This window comes from Bos indicus x Bos taurus, chromosome 15 (genome assembly GCF_003369695.1).
Source record: "Bos indicus x Bos taurus breed Angus x Brahman F1 hybrid chromosome 15, Bos_hybrid_MaternalHap_v2.0, whole genome shotgun sequence".
NCBI classification, from domain to species: Eukaryota; Metazoa; Chordata; class Mammalia; order Artiodactyla; family Bovidae; genus Bos; species Bos indicus x Bos taurus.
The window spans coordinates 63,619,492-63,638,700 of NC_040090.1; the positions used below are offsets into that span (position 1 = coordinate 63,619,492).

The 19,209-nt window shown below is 36.4% G+C and overlaps 1 protein-coding gene across 4 annotated transcripts in view; it reads left to right on the plus strand.

Moving 5' to 3' along the window:
* ARHGAP20 (Rho GTPase activating protein 20) overlaps positions 1-19,209 on the plus strand; it is a 211,222-nt gene that overhangs the window by 120,077 nt on the left and 71,936 nt on the right. For 3 of the 4 annotated variants that reach the window (XM_027563800.1, XM_027563799.1, XM_027563802.1), the window contains exon 4: positions 17,833-17,982. In XM_027563800.1, coding sequence (XP_027419601.1) covers positions 17,833-17,982 — 150 coding nt within the window. Of the gene's footprint in view, positions 1-17,832; positions 17,983-19,209 lie in introns of those variants that run through there. The other variant, XM_027563803.1, reaches the window with a different exon arrangement.

Consider the following 19,209-nt stretch of genomic DNA (forward strand, 5'->3'; position numbering starts at 1 on the left):
AAAGGAGATCAGCCCTGGGTGTTTTTTGGAAGGAATGTTGCTAAAGCTGAGACTCCAGTATTTTGGCCACCTCATGCGAAGAGTTGACTCATTGGAAAAGACTCTGATGCTGGGAGGGATTGGGGGCAGGAGGAGAAGGGGATGACAGAGGATGAGATGGCTGGATGGCATCACTGACTCAATGCACGTGAGTCTGGGTGAACTCTGGGAGTTGGTGATGGACAGGGAGGCCTGGCGTGCTGCGATTCATGGGGTCGCAAGGAGTCAGACACGACTGAGCAACTGAACTGAACTGATGAGCTTGTAAAAGATGACAAAAAACAAAGTGTGGGGAAAGAAGAAAAATATAGATTTTTTTAGACTGTGTTTACACTTAAATGACTATAGATTAAAATAAGTAGGTACAGGGGGCGGTCCTAAGATGGAGGAGGAATAGGACAGGGAGACCACTTGCTCCCCCACAAATTCATCAAAAGAACATTTGAACGCTGAGTAAATTCCACAGAACAACTTCTAAATGCCGGCAGAGGACATTAGGCACCCAGAAAAGCAGCCCATTGTCTTCGAAAGGAGATGTTTTATCAACGGTGCTATATAAATGGAGAAGTCTTGAGGCTACTGTAAAACTAAGACTGAAAACCAGAAGCAGGAGGCTTAAGTCCAAATCCTGAGAACAGCAGAGAACTCCTGACCCCAGGGAACATTAATCGACAGGAGCTCATCAAACGCCTCCATACCTACACTGAAACCAAGCACCACCCAAGGGCCAACAAGTTCCAAAGTAAGACATACCACACAAATTCTCCAGCAGCACAGGAACATAGCCCTGAGCTTCAATATTCAGGCTTCCCAAAGTCACTCCAAACCCATTGACATCTCACAACTCATTACTGGACACTTAATTGCACTCCAGAGAGAAGAAATCCAGCTCCACCCACCAGAACACCTACACAAGCTTCCCTAACCAGGAAACCTTGACAAGCCACCCATACAACCCCACCCACAGCGAGGAAATTCCACAATAAAGAGAACCCCACAAACTGCCAGAATACAGAAAGGCCACCCCAAACTCAGCAATATAAACAAGATGAAGAGACAGAGGAATACCCAGCAGGTAAAGGAACAGTATAAATGCCCACCAAACCAAACCAAAGAGGAAGAGATTGGGAACCTACCTGATAAAGAATTCCGAATAATGATAGTGAAAATGGATCCAAAATCTTGAAATCAAAATGGAATCACAGATAAATAGCCTGGAGACAAGGGTTGAGAAGATGCAAGAAAGGTTTAACAAGGACCTAGAAGAAATAAAAAAGAGTCAACATATAATGAATAATGCAATAAATGAGATCAAAAACACTCTGGAGGGAACCAACAGTAGAATAACAGAGGCAGAAGATAGGATTAGTGAGGTAGAAGATAGAATGGTAGAAATAAATGAATCAGAGAGGAAAAAAGAAAAACGAATTAAAAGCAATGAGGACAATCTCAGAGACCTCTGGGACAATATTAAATGCCCCAACATTCAAATCATAGGAGTCCCAGAAGAAGAACACAAAAAGAAAGACCATGAGAAAATACTTGAGGAGATAATAGTTGAAAACTTCCCTAAAATGGGGAAGGAAATAATCACCCAATTCCAAGAATCCCAGAGAGTCCCAAACAGGATAAACCCAAGGCAAAACACCCCAAGACACATATTAATCAAATTAGCAAAGATCAAGCACAAAGAAGCAAGGGAAAAACAACAAATAACACACAAGGAGATTCCCATAAGGATAACAGCTGATTTTTCAATCGAAATTCTTCAAGCAAGAAGGGAATGGCAGGACATACTTAAAGTGATGAAAGAAAATAACCTACAGCCCAGATTACTGTACCCAGCAAGGATCTCATTCAAATATGAAGGAGATATCAAAAGCTTTACAGACAAGCAAAAGCTGAGAGAATTCAGCACCACCAAACCAGCTCTCCAACAAATGCTAAAGGATCTTCTCTAGACAGGAAACACAGAAAGGATGTATAACCTAGAACCCAAAACAATAAAATAAATGGCAACGGAATCATACTTATCAATAACTACCTTAAACGTAAATGGGTTGAATGCCCCAACCATAAGACAAAGACTGGCTGAATGGATACAAAAACAAGACCACTACCTATATATGTTGTCTACAAGAGACCCACCTCAAAACAAGGGACACATACAGACTTAAAGTGAAGGGCTGGAAAAACATATTCCATGCAAACAGAGACCAAAAGAAAGCAGGGGTAGCAATACTAATATCAGATAAAATAGGCTTTAAAACAAAGGCTGTGAAAAGAGACAAAGACACTACATAATCATCAAAGGATCAATCCAAGAAGAAGATATAACAATTATAAATATATATGCACCCAACATAGGAGCACCGCATAAGACAAATGCTAACAAGTATGAAAGGGGAAATTAACAATAACACAATAATAGTGGGAGACTTTAATATCCCACTCACACCTATGGATAGATCAATTAATCAGAAAATTAACAAGGAAATACAAACTTTAAATGATACACTAGACCAGTTAGACCTAATTGATATCTATAGGACATTTCACCCGAAAACAATGAATTTCACCTTTTTCTCAGGTGCACAAGGAACCCTCTCCAGGATAGATCACATCCTGGGCCGTAAATTCTAAACTTGGTAAATTCAAAAAAATTGAAATCATTCCAAGCATCTTTTCTGACCACAATGCAGTAAGGTTAGATTTCAATTACAGGATAAAAACTATTAAAAATTCCAGCATATGGAGGCTGAACAACGTGCTGCTGAATAACCAACAAATCACAGAAGAAATCAAAAAAGAAATCAAAATATGCATAGAAACGAATGAAAAATGAAAACACAACAACCTGTGGGACACTGTAAAAGCAGTGCTAAGGAGAAGGTTCATAGCAATACAGGCATACCTCAAGAAACAAGAAAAAAGTCAAATAAATAACCTAACCCTACACCTAAAGCAACTAGAAAAGGAAGAAATGAAGAACCCCAGGGTTAGTAGAAGGAAAGAAATCTTAAAAATTAGGGCAGAAATAAATGCAAAAGAAACAAAAGAGACCATAGCCAAAATCAACAAAGCCAAAAGCTGGTTCTTTGAAAGGGTAAATAAAATTGACAGACCATTAGCCAGACTCATCAAGAAACAAAGGAAGAAAAATCAAATCAATAAAATTAGAAATGAAAATGGAGAGATCACAACAGACAACACAGAAATACAAACGATCATAAGAGACTACTATCAACAATTATATGCCAAGAAAATGGACAACGTGGAAGAAGTGGACAAATTCTTAGAAAAGTACAACTTTCCAAAACTCGACCAGGAAGAAATAGAAAATCTTAACAGACCCATCACAAGCACGGAAATTGAAACTGTAATCAAAAATCTTCCAGCAAACAAAAGCCCAGGTCCAGACGGCTTCACAGCTGAATTCTACCAAAAATTTAGAGAAGAGCTAACACCTATCCTGCTCAAACTCTTCCAGAAAATTGCAGAGGAAGGTAAACTTCCAAACTCATTCTATGAGGCCACCATCACCCTAATACCAAAACCCGACAAAGATCCCACAAAAAAAGAAAACTACAGGCCAATATCACTGATGAGCATAGATGCAAAAATCCTTAACAAAATTCTAGCAATCAGAATCCAACAACACATTAAAAAGATCATACACCATGACCAAGTGGGCTTTATCCCAGGGATGCAAGGATTCTTCAATATCCTCAAATCAATCAGTGTAATACACCACATTAACAAATTGAAAAATAAAAGCCATATGATTATCTCAATAGATGCAGAGAAAGCCTTTGACAAAATTCAACATCCATTTATGACAAAAACTCTCCAGAAAACAGGAATAGAAGGAACATACCTCAACATAATACAAGCTATATATGACAAACCCACAGCAAACATTATCCTCAATGGTGAAAAATTGAAAGCATTTCCCCTAAAGTCAGGAACAAGACAAGGGTGCCCACTTTCACCACTACTATTCAACATAGTTTTGGAAGTTTTGGCCACAGCAATCAGAGCATAAAAAGAAATAAAAGGAATCCAAATTGGAAAAGAAGAAGTAAAACTCTCACTGTTTGCAAATGACATGATCCTCTACATAGAAAACCCTAAAGACTCTACCAGAAAATTACTAGAGCTAATCAATGAATACAGTAAAGTTGTAGGATATAAAATCAGCACACAGAAATCCCTTGCATTCCCATACACTAATCGTGAGAAAATAGAAAGAAATTAAGGAAACAATTCCATTCACCATTGCAATAAAAAGAATAAAATACTTAGGAATATATCTACCTAAAGAAACAAAAGACATATATATAGAAAACTATAAAACACTGGAGAAAGAAATATAAGAGGACACTAATAGATGGAGAAATATACTGTGTTCAAGGATTGGAAGAATCAATATAGTGAAAATGAGTATACTACCCAAGGCAATCTATTGATTCAATGCAATCCCTATCAAGCTACCAACGGTATTTTTCACAGAGCTAGAACAAATAATTTCACAATTTGTATGGAAATACAGAAAACCTTGAAAAGCCAAAGAAATCTTGAGAAAGAAGAAAGGAACTGGAGGAATCAACCTGCCTGACTTCAGGCTCTACTACAAAGCCACAGTCATCAAGACAGTATGGTACTGGCACAAAGACAGAAATATTGATCAATGGAACAAAATAGAAAGCCCAGAGATAAATCCACACACCTGTGGACACCTTATCTTTAACAAAGGAGGCAAGAACATACAATGGAGAAAAGACAATCTCTTTAACAACTGGTGCTGGGAAAACTGGTCAACCACACTTGTAAAAGAATGAAACTAGAACACTTTCTTAACACCATACACAAAAATAAACTCAAAATGGATTAAAGATCTACATGTAAGACCAGAAACTATAAAACTCCTAGAGGAGAACATAGGCAAAACACTCTCCGACATACATCACAGCAGGATCCTCTATGACCCACCTCCCAGAATATTGGAAATAAAAGCAAAAATAAACAAATGAGACCTAATTAAAATTAAAATCTTCTGCACAACAAAGGAAACTATAAGCAAGGTGAAAAGACAGCCTTTAGAACCAGAGAAAATAATAGCAAATGAAGCAACTGACAAAGAACTAATCTCAAAAATATATAAGCAACTCCTGCATCTCAATTCCAGAAAAATAAACAACCCAATCAAAAAATGGGCCAAAGAACTAAACAGACTTTTCTCCAAAGAAAACATACAGATGGCTAACAAACACATGAAAAAATGCTCAACATCACTCATTATCACGGAAAAGCAAATCAAAACCACAATGAGGTACCATTTCATGCCAGTCAGAATGGCTGCTATCAAAAAGTCTACAAGCAATAAATGCTGGAGAGGGTGTGGAGAAAAGGGAACCCTCTTACACTGTTGGTGGGAATGCAAACTAGTACAGCCACTATGGAGAACAGTGTGGAGATTCCTTAAAAAACTGGAAATAGAACTGCCATATGACCCAGCAATCCCACTGATGGGCATACACATCGAGGAAACCAGAATTGAAAGAGACACGTGTACCCCAATGTTCATTGCAGTGCTGTTTATAATAGCCAGGACATGGAAGCAACCTAGATGTCCATCAGCAGATGAATGGATAAGAAAGCAGTGGTACATCTACACAATGGTGTATTACTCAGCCATTAAAAAGAATACATTTGAATCAGTTCTAATGAGGTGGATGAAACTGGAGCCTATTATACAGAGTGAAGTAAGCCATAAAGAAAAACACCAATACAGTATACTAACGCATATATATGGAATTTAGAAAGATGGTAACGATAACCCTGTATGTGAGACAGCAAAAGAGACACAGATGTATAGCACAGTCTTTTGGACTCTGTGGGAGAGGGCAAAGGTGGGATGATTTGGGAGAATGGCATTGAAACATGTATAATATCATAGGTGAAACGAATTGCCAGTCCAGGTTTGATGCATGATACAGGATGCTCGGGGCTGGCCCACTGCAATAACTCAGTGGGATGGTATGGGGAGGGAGGTGGGAGGGAGGTTCAGGATGGGGAACACGTGTACACCCGTGGTGGATTCATGTTGATGTATGGCAAAACCAATACAATATTGTAAAGTAATTAGCCTCCAATTAAAATAAATTTATTTTTAAAAAAATAAAATAAGTAGGTACAAGTCAGTATATGAGCACCATGGTAATCACAAACCAAACACCTACAATAGATAAAACACACTAAAAACAAAAAAAGTAATACAAACATTCCACTGAAGAAAGTCATCACACCACCAGAAAAAAAGCAAAGAGAAGAAAAAAAGGAACAGAGAACTACAAAACAACCAGAAAACAAGTAACAAAAAGGCATTTTTGTTATCAATAATGACTTTAAATGTGATTGGAAAAAATACATCAGAAAAGTAGACTGACTGATGGGATTCAAAATCCAAGATCCATCTATGTGAACCTGCATGAGACTCACTTCAGAGCTAAAGACACAAACAGCCTGAAAGTGAGGGGATGGAAAGAGATATTTCATGCAAATGGGAAAAAAAGAAAGTTGGAGTAGCAGTACTCATATAGATCAAGTAGACTTTAAAACAAAGCTATTTAACAAAAGACAAAGACAGGCATTATTTTATAATAAAGGGATCAATACAAGAAGAAGATATTATAATGATTGACATACATGGACCCAATACAGAAGCACCTAAATATATCAAGCAACTATTAAAAGACATAAGGGAGAAACTGACAATACTACAATAACAGTTGGAGATATTAACACTCCACTTACCTCAAAGGATAGATCATTCAGACAAAATTTTTAAGGCAACAGTGGTTTAAATGGTATAATATACCAGGTGGGCTTAATAGATAGCCACAACACACTCAAAAATCCCTGCAGATGGTGACTGCAGCCATGAAATTAAAAGACGCTTGCTCCTTGGAAGAAAAGCTATGACAAACCTAGATAGCATATTGAAAATTGAGACATTCCTTTGCCAACAAAGGTCCATACAGTCAAAGTCATGGTTTTTCCAGTAGTCACGTGTAGATGTGAGAGTTGGACCATAACGAAGGTTGAGTGCCAAAGAATTAATTCTTATGAACTGTGGTGTTGGAGAAGACTCTTGAGAGTCCCTTGGACTGTGAGGAGATCAAACCAGTCAATCCCAAAGGACATCAGTCTTGAATATTCATTGGAAGGGCTGATGCTAAAGCTAAGCGCCAATACTTTGGCCACTTAATGCAAAAAGCCAACTCATTAGAAAAGACCCTGATGCTGGGAAAGATTGAAGGCAGGAGGAGAATGGGACAACAGAGGATGAGATGGTTGGATGACATCACCAACTGAATGAACAGGAGTTTGAGCAAGTTCCGGGAGATGGTGATGGACAGGGAAGCCTCGTGTGCTGCAGTCCATGGGGTCACAAAGAGTCAGACAGGACTGAGCGACTGAACAACAACAGCATCCTCCAAACAAAACACCAGCAGAATACACCTTTTGATGTACACGTAAAACATTCTCCAGGATAGTTCACATTCTAGGCCAAAATACAAGTGTCAACAGATTTAACAGGAGAGAAGTTATATCAGTCATCTTCCAATCACAACTATATGAAACTTGAAATCAATTACAAAAAGAAAAATGGGAAAATCATAGACATGTGGAGAGTAAACAGTGTGCAACAGAAAACCAATGGGCTGATGAAGAAATCAGAAAGTGTCTTGAGATAAATAAAAATGGAAACAGAATGCTTCAGAATTTATGATATGCAGCAGAGTAGTTGTATGTAACTTCCCTGTAGCTCAAATGGTAAAGAACCTGCCTGCAATGCAGGAGTCCAGAGTTTGATCCCTGGTTTGGGAAGTTCCTCTGAAGAAAGGAATGGCAATCCACTCCAGTATTCTTGCCTGGAGAATCCCATGGACAGAGAAGCCTGTCGGGCCACAGTCTGTGGGGTTGCAAAGAGTCACACACGACTGAGTAACTAACACACAGAGTTGTATGGGGAGTTGACATCAGTACAGGCCTTCCTCAGGAAACAAGTAAAATCTCAAATAAACAACCTAACCTGTTTGGGGCTCCAAAATCACTGCAGATGCTGCAGTCCTTCGGGTTGCAAAGAGATAAACAGACTGAGCAACTGAACAGAACTGAACTGATACATAGTGTCAGGTCATCTGCAAATAGCGATAATTTTACTTCTTCATTTCCAACATGGATCCTTGTTATTTCTTTTATAATTGTGTGGCTAGGACTTCCAATACTATGTTAAATAGAAGTGGTTAGAGTGGGCGTCTTTGTCTTGTTACTGATTTAAAAGAAAAAGTTTTCAGCTTTTCAGAGTATTTATGGTGTTAGGTATTGGTCTGTCATAAATAGTATTTATTATGTTGAGATATGTTCTCTCCAGATATGGGGAAAACTTTGATGAGGTTTTTTTTTTTTTTTTATCATACATTGATGCTGAATTTTGTCAAATGCTTCTTCTGTATCTACTGAGGTGATCATGTGATTTCCATACTTTGTTAATGTGGTGTATTGCAATGATTTACTTGCCCATTTTGAACCTATTGAAGATGGATGATATGGCTGGATGGCATCACTGACTCGATGGATGTGAGTCTGAGTCAACTCCGGGAGTTGGTGATGGACAGGGAGGCCTGGCATGCTGTGATTCATGGGGTCGCAAAGAGTTGGACACGACTGAGCGACTGGACTGAACTGAAAGTGTCTATAGTGCTCAAAACAGTCTACAGATTTAATGTAGTCCCCGTCAAAATACACGTGACAATTTTAACAGAACCAAGCAAATAATCCTAAAATTGATACGGAATGACAAGAGATAACATAGCCAAAGCAGTCTTGAGAGGACAACATGATAGGGGTATCATGCTCCCTGTCAGACTAAACTTCAAAACAGTACAATACTATTGTGACTACTCTGTTACTCTGTATATAAACAGTGAGGAAAAGTGTTACTAGGAAAACCTGAGAGCAGGATATAAAAGAATGAAATTAGAATATTCCTTCACAACATATATAAAAACAAACTCAAAATGGAATAAAGACCTTAGTGTAAGACTGGAAATCATAAAAATCTGTAAAAAAAATTCTATAAAAAAACCATAAAAAAAGAAAATTCACAGAACACCCTTCGACGTAAATCATAGCAGTATTTTTTTGGAACTCTCTCCTCAGGCAAAAGAAACAAAAGCAAAAAAATAAACAAGTGGGACCTAATTAAACTTAAAAGCTTTTGCATAGCAAAGGAAGCCATTGACATAATAAAAAGATAATCTACTGAATGGAAGAAATTATTTGCAAGTGATATAACTGACAGGTTAATATCCAGATGAGGTAAATAACATCAGGAAAACAAACAACCCAATTATAAAATTGGAAGATTAACCAAATAAGAAAAAAATTCAAAAAAATAGTTCAAAAAGAATTCCAAAAAAAAGACATTTTTCCAAAGAAAACTTATAGATAGCCAATAGGCACTCAATATCACTAATTATTAGGGAAATGCAAATTAAAACCATGATGAGGTAGCAGCCCACATCTGTCAGAATAGCTGTCATCAGCAAGAACACAAATAACGAATGCTGCAGAGGATATGGAGAAAAGGGAACCGTTGTACACTGTTGGTAAGAATAAACTGGTGCTGACAGTAAGGAAACAGTATGAAGATTCCTCAGAGAAACTAGGACTTGAACTTCCATATGATCTAGTAATTGCACACCTGGGTTTATATCCAAGGGAAATGAAAACACTCATATGAAAATATGTAATACATTGACCCCAATATTCATTAGCAGGTTTATTTACAATTGCCATGATATGGGATCTACCTAAGTGTTCATTAACAGATGAATGGAAAAAGAAGATGTGGTATGTATATACTGTGGAATGCTACTCAGCCATAAAAAAGAATGACATTTTCTCATTTGCAATAACATGAATGGACTTGGAGGGTATTGTGCTTACTGAAATAAATTAGATAAGGACAAATACTGTGTGTTATCACTTCCATGTGAAATCTAAAAAGTAAAATGGGTATAACAAAACAGAAACAGACTCAAAGATACAAGAGAACTGATGACAACGTTGGTACCAACTATTATTTAAGAGGTACCAACTATTATTTAAGAAACAAATAAGCTACAAGGATATATAGCACAGAGAATATTGTCAATGTTTTATAATAATTTAAAATGCGTACAGTCTATAAAAATGTTGAATCACTATTCTGTACCCATGAAACTAGTTTAATATTGTTAGTCAGCTATAGTTCAATTAAAGAATAAGGCATGGGCTTGAGTAAATATTAATACTGCTTTTGCAAGCACTATATTTAATCTGAGCATTATTGATAATAATGGAGATATTACATTTATTGGAAGCCTGTTAAGTATTTTTCTAGAAAATTTTACCCATATAACTGTTCTGTTGTATAGATAGTATTTTTCTCATTTACAGAAGCTGTTTCTTAAAGAAATTAAGTGACTTTCCCAAGATAACAAAATTAGTAATTAGTTGAGCCCACATTTGAATGTAGGTCTATCATATGTCAAACTCCATGCATTTAATCAATATGAATCGATCAAAATTTCATCCATGCTGTCTCTATAACTTACCTCTTTTTTTTATGGATGTTATACAAGATTCCTCAACCAGTTAGTGTTTGTTCTGTTTTGTTTTTTGCATCAGTCTTTCTCTTGTGATGAGTAAAAGGATCTAACTAATTACTCATCTAACTAATTAAGAAATGATATAGAATGTTTAATGAACTGTTGATCTTTTAAAACCATATACAAAGATAATAAATGCAAAGCTGTTTCTGAATGTGTTTCCCTTAGGAAAAATTTATTGTGGTGGGAATATTTAACATTGAGATCTACCTTCTAAGCAAATTAAGGGTACAGTACAGTATTGTTCATAGGCACAGTGTTGCACAGCAGCATCTCTAGAATTTATTCATCTTGCATAAATGAAAATGTATATTCATTAGTCAGCAGCTCCCCACATTCCACCTTTCCCCAGCCCTTTGCCACCTATATTCCACTTAGGTTCTGTGAGTTTGACTCCCTTAGATACCTCATATAAGTAGAATCATTGTTCTTCTCTGATTGGCTTATTTTACTTAGCATCGTGTCCTCTGGTTTCATCCATGTTGTTGTGTATGATGGGATTTCTTAAAGCTGAATACTGTTCCACTGTATGTATGTGTCGGTGGACATTTAATTCATTTCCACATCTTGTCTATTGTAAATAGTGCTTCATTGAACGTGAAAGTGCTAATATCCCTTCTAGATCCTGATTTCAGTTCTTTGATAAATATACAGAAGTTGGATTGTTGAATTTTTAAGTACTGTCTACATTTGTTGGGGATATTAAAGAGTATGAGTGGTCTAAGTTAATTTTGTGAGGGCGTGAACTCTTTCTCCTTGACATAAAGAAAACGTATATTTGAGGAGATAACATTACCGTTGAATACTGAATCATTACTGTTGAATACTGACATCAATATAGGATCACTGACTTGATGGGCATAAATTTAAGCAAACTGCAGGAGACAGAGGAGGATAAAGAAGCCTGGTGTGCTGCAGTCCATGGGGTTGCAAAGAGGTGGACTTGACTTAGTGATTGAACAACAAATAAAAGCTGCCATCTTGCAAAACTTTTACCACAATTTTTCAGGAAATTGCTGATTTATACATGTATATATATATATATATATATATATATATATCAAACATTTTAATATACTGACAGATCCTTCTTAATATGAGATAATTTATTCTTTCTGAAATAGCAACCAAGAAGTAGTTCCCTGATACACTAAACCTATGTCCTCCCTATCACTTCTCACCCCTGTATGCAGGATTGAGTTGAACCCTGAATCAATTACTTTTTGGAATAAACTAGGTTATTTATTTATTTATTACTCAGTTATAAATAACTGAGTTATTTAGTACTTAATCATATACTTAGTGAACAGATCCACTACCTTATGTTCAGTATTGCCTCAGCTTATCTTCAGGCTCCATTTGGAAAGTGCTTTCAGTCCTTAAGTTGATGCTATAGAAATAAACTCAGGGGGGATAAATAGTTGGCCAACTGCCACATATTTATTTAGTCAAAATAAGTGGATTTTAGTGAGTACAATAATACAGGATGATTTAAAAGTCTTTCTTTGGATAAGGTATTTTATTTACTCCATTTCATGCAGAATGTTGACAATGTTTGCCTAAAATTGTTTTGAGTTTATTGTCATTCTTTTCCATATTGAATTAAAACAACTGTTAATATTAAAGCTGGATGCAACCTTAAGGACCACTTTTGATATTCATTAGAAAGGTAAATTAAAATTTATTTTCCTATAGAATTGTGTCTTTACATTTTTTAAAACAATGTTTGAGCATCACTGTATTTAGAAAGAAGCTGATATATCCCCTGTGTTAATATCCTTACAGCACCTATTTGGAATATACAAAAAAGGAAATAAAAGGGCTTCCCAGGTGGCACAGTGGTAAAGAACCCACCTGCCAATGCAGGAGACACAAGAGACACGTGTTTGATCCCTGAGTTGGGAAGATCCCCTGCAGAAGGAAATGGCAACTAGCTCCAGTATTCTTGCCGCAGAAATTCCAGGGACAGAGAAGCCTAATGGGTTACAGTCCATGGGGTCACAATAAGTCAGGCACAACTGAGCATACACAAGGAAATGGAAGTAGTTATTTCATACTCTCTTAAACCATCACTATTCTCATATTCCATTTCCTGAAAGAAATATGGAAGTAATGATGAATTCTCTGTAGGTCAAAAAGATGAGGAGAAAAAAAGTTCCAAGTATTAATTCATTACTAATAGGATTACCATCAGATACTTATGGAATATAACATGTTCTCTACCCCAAAATGTATTTACTAGAACATCTCCATCTTGGAATAGAGTGAAATCTAGAATTCATACTTTTAAATTTCTATTGGAATAATCTAATACTATTAAAAATTGAAGTGAAAAATCTGAAGAAACACACTGTGACCCTAAGGTTCTCCATCTGAATATAAATTGAAATGCTAGTTTTAAATATTTTTAAACTAGTACCTCTAGCTTTATGGACATAAATGTTCATGAGATTTGTCCCCCAAGTCCATAAAAAAAGAGTCCCCATCAGAAAGCCTTGTAGGTAAGGAGATTTAGAAGAGTAAGTTTTAAAATTTAGGTCATACCTGAATGGTCTAGTGGTTTTCCCTACTTTCTTCAATTTAAGTCTGAATTTGGCAATAAGGAGTTCATGATCTGAGCAACAGTCAGCTCCCAGTCTTGTTTTTGCTAACTGTATAGAGCTTCTCCATCTTTGGCTGCAAAGACTATAGTCAGTCTGATATAGGTATTGACCATCTAGTGATGTCCATGGGTAGAGTTGTCTCTTGTGTTGTTGGAAGAGATTGTTTGCTATGACCAATGCGTTCTCTTGGCAAAATTCTGTTAGCCTCTGCCCTGCTTCATTTTGTACTCCAAGGCCAAATTTGCCTGTTACTCCAGGTATCTCTTGACTTCCTACTTTTGCATTCCAGTCCCCTATAACAAAAAGGATATCTTTTTTGGGTGTTAGTTCTAGAAGTTCTTGTAGATCTTCATAAAAATGTTCAACATCAGCTTCTTCAGCGTTACTGGTCAAGACATAGACTTGGATTACTGTGATATTGAATGGTTTGCCTTGGAAACGAACAGAGATCATTCTGTCGTTTTGGAGATTACATCCAAGTACTGCTTTTCAGACTCTTTTGTTGACTATGTGCCTACTCCATTTCTTCCAAGGGATTTGACCTAAATCCAATTCCTTACGATTATACAGTGTAAGTGACAAATAGAATCAAGGGATTATATCTGATAGACAGAGTTCCTGAAGAACTATGGACAGAGGTTCATGACATTGTACAGGAGGCAGTGATCAAGACCATTCCAAAGAAAAAGAAATGCAAAAGGCAAAACGGTTGTCTGAGGAGGCCTTACAAATAGCTGAGAAAAGAAGAGAAGCTAAAGGCAAAGGAGAAAAGGAAAGATATACCCATTTGAATGCAGAGTTCCAAAGAATAGCAAGGAGAGATAAGAAAGCCTTCCTCAGTAATCAGTGCAAAGAAATAGAGGAAAACAATAGAATGGGAAAGACTAGAGATCTCTTCAAGAAAATCAGAGATACCAAGGGAACATTTTATTAAAGATGGGAACAATAAAGGACAGAAATGGTATGGACCTAACAGAAGCAAAAGATATTAAGAAGAGTGACCAGAATACACAGAAGAACTAGACAAAAAAGATCTTCATGACCCAGATAACCACGATGGTGTGATCATGCATCTAGAGCCAGACATCCTGGAATAAGAAGTCAAGTGGGCCTTAGGAAGCATCACTATGAACAAAGTTAGTGGAGGTGATGAAATTCCACTTGAGTATTTCAAATCCTAAAAGATGATGCTGTGAAAGTGCTGCACTCAATATGCCATCAAATTTGGAAAACTCAGCAGTGCCCACAGGATTGGAAAAGGTCAATCTTCATTCTAATTCCAAAGAAAGGCAATGCCAAAGAACGTTCAAAGTACCACACAATTGCACTAATCTCACACACTAGCAAAGTAATGCTCAAAATTCTCCAAGCCAGGCTTTAACAGTATGTGAACCATGAACTTCCAGGTGTTCAAGCTGAATTTAGAAAAGGCAGGGGAGCCAGAGATCAAATTGTCAGTATCAATTGGATCATTGAAAAAGCGACAGAGTTCCGGAAAAACCTCTACATCTACTTCTGCTTTATTGACTACGCCAAAGCCTTTGATCACAACAAACTGTGGAAAATTCTTGAAGACATGGGAATACCAGACCACCTTACCTGCCTCCTGAGAAATCTGTATGCAGGTCAAGAAGCAATAGTTAGAACTGGACATGGAACAACACACTGGTTCAAAATTGGGAAAGGAGTATGTCAGGCTGCATGTTGTCACTGTGCTTATTTAACTTATATGCAGCGTACATCATAAGAAATGCTGGGCTGGATGAATCACAAGCTGGAATCAAGATCGCCAGGAGAAATATCAGTAACCTCAGATATGCAGATGACACCACCCTTATGGCAGAAAGTGAAGAAGAACTAAATAGCCTCTTGATGAAAAGTTACAGAGGAGAGTGAAAAAGTTGGCCTAAAGCTCAACATTCAGAAAACTAACATCATGGCCAGTGGTTCAGTCACTTCATGGCATGTAGATGGGGAAACAATGGAAACAGTGACAAAATTTATTTTCTTTGGCTCCAAAATCACTGCAGATGGTGAAGGCAGCCATGAAATTAAAAGACGTTTGCTCCAAGAAAAGCTATGACCAACCTAGACAGCCTGTTATAAATCAGAGACGTTACTTTGCCAACAAAGGTCCATCCAGTCAAAGCTATGGTTTTCCTAGTAGTCACGTATGGATGTGAGAGTTGGGCTCTGAAGAAAGCTGAGTGCCAAAGAATTGATGCTTTTGAACTGTGGTGTTGGAGAAGACTCTTGAGAGTCCCTTGGACAGCAAGGAGATCCAACCAGTCAATTCTAAAGGAAATCAGTCCTGAATATTCATTGGAAGCACTGATGCTGAAGCTGAAACCCTAATACTTTGGCCCCCTGATGCGAAGAACTGACTCAGTGGAAAAGACCCTCACGCTGGGAAATATTGAAGGTGGGAGGAGAAGGGGATGAGAGAGGATGAAATGGTTGGGTGGCATCACTGACTCAATGGGCATGAGTTTGAGTAAGCTCCGGTAGTTGGCGATAGACAGGGAAGCCTGGCTTGCTGCAGTCCATGGGGTCGCAGAGTTAAACAGGACTGAGTGACTGAACTCACCTGAAGGTTTAAGATAATAAAGCTGAAGAAAACTTCATGGAGACACAGACCCCTCCAGGTGCTTTGTAAGAATGGCCATGTCCACAGGACTTTTTATAGATACATAATGGTTATGAGCATAAGTAAGCTCAAGAGTCAACCCTGCTCAGGTTCAAATTCTAGCTCTGCTAGTTAATCTGTTGGACTTTTGGCAAATTACTTAATCTCCCTGTGACAACATTTTCTTGTCTATAAAAAAACTGTTTCAGGATTAAACCAATATGTGTAACGTGTTAACAATTACTGGTAAATGATAAGTTCTCAATACATATTGACCATTAGAATGAAAGTGTTTTTTACACTTTAGATAGCTCCTTGTTTTTTTGTATTAATATAAGGGAGTAGGCAGTCTTGACAGTTTATTGATCTAGGGAAGGCATTATTGGAATGCCGTTTTTCCAGATGAATAGATATACAAGTTCCCACATGGTATCTGACGTTTCTAATATAAAGAGAGGCCTGCATTTAAAAAAACAAACAAACTCAAAATGTATGAAGGCGGATACAGAAACATATTGTTCCTCCCAAAAGATTCATAGTTTCAATTTTATATTACCTTAAATAGCTGCCATCAAGAAGTAAGATTTTTAAGAGAAAAAGTAAGATTTTACTTTAAAAAAAATCTAATGATTTATAGCAATAGGGTGGAAAATATTGAAATAAAGAATGAAGCCATTATGCCACAAGGCACTTTTCTATTATATTTACATTGTTTGCCTTATGTGTGAAGTATAGATGAGGCTCTGAATCGAGATTGTCATTCATGTAAAGGCTCCTAAAACATTGTTTCAGTTTATAAATTCTACTGAAGAATTTTAGCTTTAAATATTCCATGAGGAGTTTTAGGAATATGAAGTATCTTTGATTTTCATTTTAGCTTTTAGTGTTTCCATAATTGGTTCTGAATGGTAGAAAGTACTGAGGTTTCCTAAGGCATTCTCTTCATCCTTAACCAGTGCCTTCTAACTGTTTAAGTTTCAGGTCCATTATAAGCATTAAACCTGTAAAGCAGGTCAAGAGAATGATGGTTTCAATACCAGGGTTGTAAGGAGGATTAGATAGAAATTCAAAAAGCAATTTCATTGCCAACTTAAAAGTAGATCATTTTCTGGGTATCCAGAGATAAATATCAATTTTATCAACTCTACTTTAAGTATAATACTTCCTGGCCTCTTTTTTTCCAGTTTAAGGTCTATTTTTAGGCTATAGTTTTTTTTTCAGTTTTAGCCACAATATAAGGGAAGTGGTAAGACAAAAATCTTTAAAAAGGAAATTTAAAATAATCTTTGCTTGTAAAGACTAAAAAGTCATACAACCACTCAGTTGGAAATGCATTGTAAATTTCTCTAATTCCTGGTTATATTTTTAGTGCACATAAGGTGGAAATTTTATAAATATTTTAATAAAGAATGTTTATGTTCAGTTTTTACCCAGCCATTTATATATTTTTGGAAATAAATAAGTTATAAGTAATAAATGAATTAACTTTTTATAACAGCAATAAGTTTAAATTTGGGTTTTTGATCCAAATGCAATGTTCAACATATAGAAAATAAAATTGCCAGTTTATGGCTATTTGCTGCCATCAATGCAAGCATTAGGACCAATATGTCAAATGTTTCAAAGGCCTTTTTAGGCTAAGGTAACCGAACATGTTACAATTCACTGAAGGTAAAACAATGAATAAGACATTCTTTGCCCATGATTAGTAAAACTGTCTTCTTATCACAAGTACAGAAGTTCTCATAAAACAAATTTATGAGAAATTTGAAACAAAGTAACAAATTTATGAAAAATAAGAAACAAACTAATAAGAAATCCTATCTGGTTTTTCTCTTTCTAGATATAACAATAACTTTAAGATAAAAAATAAAATAAAATTAAGTGACATGTGGACAGCAAGCTGTGTGGATGAAGTGGGAGAAGGCAACACCAATGCCATGAAATCCTTTGTCTTGGGCTGGCCCACAGTGAACTTCGTGGCCACTTTCAGGTGAGAACCATAGCTTGTCTTATATTATTCACTTGGGATTGCTACCATGAAATACAATCAGCTATGTAATTTCTAGAATGGAGAGGAAAAAAAGATAATTCAGTTTTGTTCCCATAATTTTTTTTTTGTTCCCATAATTTTTTAAAGAAAAATATTTTATTCTGATTGATCTATTCTGTTTTGTAGAGAAGTTCATTTGTATTCTAAAGCCAATAACTCATCTTTTGGCACACCTTCAATAAATACACCTGTATACTTTATGTTTCCCCCAAAGAGTGTTTTATTAAAAGATATGAAAGGTAATGGTAAATATTGAGAACTCTTGAAAGCATTTACCTTGGTTTGAGCTGTGACTTTTTAAAGGGGCTACTTAAACACCTCGAACACCATGGACGAGGAATAGAGTAATCAGAGTTCTAGGACCTCCCTCTCCAGTATTCCCTTCCCTCATGTTTAGGCACTGTTTTATATATTGAGTTTTCAAGTTAGCTTTTTAAACCACTGAAACAGATGTTTTACTGAAACAAATTCCATAAAAGACTCCGATTAAGCTTGAATAACCGGTTTATACTCCCAGATTTTCTTTAAAAATAGTTTATGATTATAGAAATAAATTTAATGTCATGAAATAATGTGGTTCCTAACTGCACATCATGTTCTAACTTGGTATCTACAGAGGTGTGACAATAAAAACCAGATTTATGAATTCAAGGAAGGAAAGTCAGTTTCCTAAGACTTATTCCTTGGCTGGGATGGAGTTGGAGAATGTATGAAGAGAGAATCTTTGTGCTCTTATCTGAACAGGCTAAACTGACACTTTTCTGTTCAGAATGAGCATATGAAAACTCAGACTTATGATTTTGAACAATTGCATGTTCAGTATTTGTTTTACACTTAAAAGAGCTGGTTTTTATTTCAAGCACACAATTTTCTTTCTACTTCCTCATTACCATCCAACTCCTCAGGCATCATTTTAAAACCAAATAAGTACTTTTTTGGAGCTGTTAATCTTCTAATAAAGGAAAGGCATGCCATTAAATTCTATTAGGCACTCTTGACCTACCACAGGATTTTAAGAATTTATTTAGAAAAAACATACATTTGTATCATTCTCCATGTGTCTTCTTTTTCATGACAAGCTTCTCTAAATATTGTCATTTCATATTGTTTAATCTCCCTGGTGTTTACAGCTGAAAGGAAGGGATTTCAAGTGAAGGGTGAGACTAC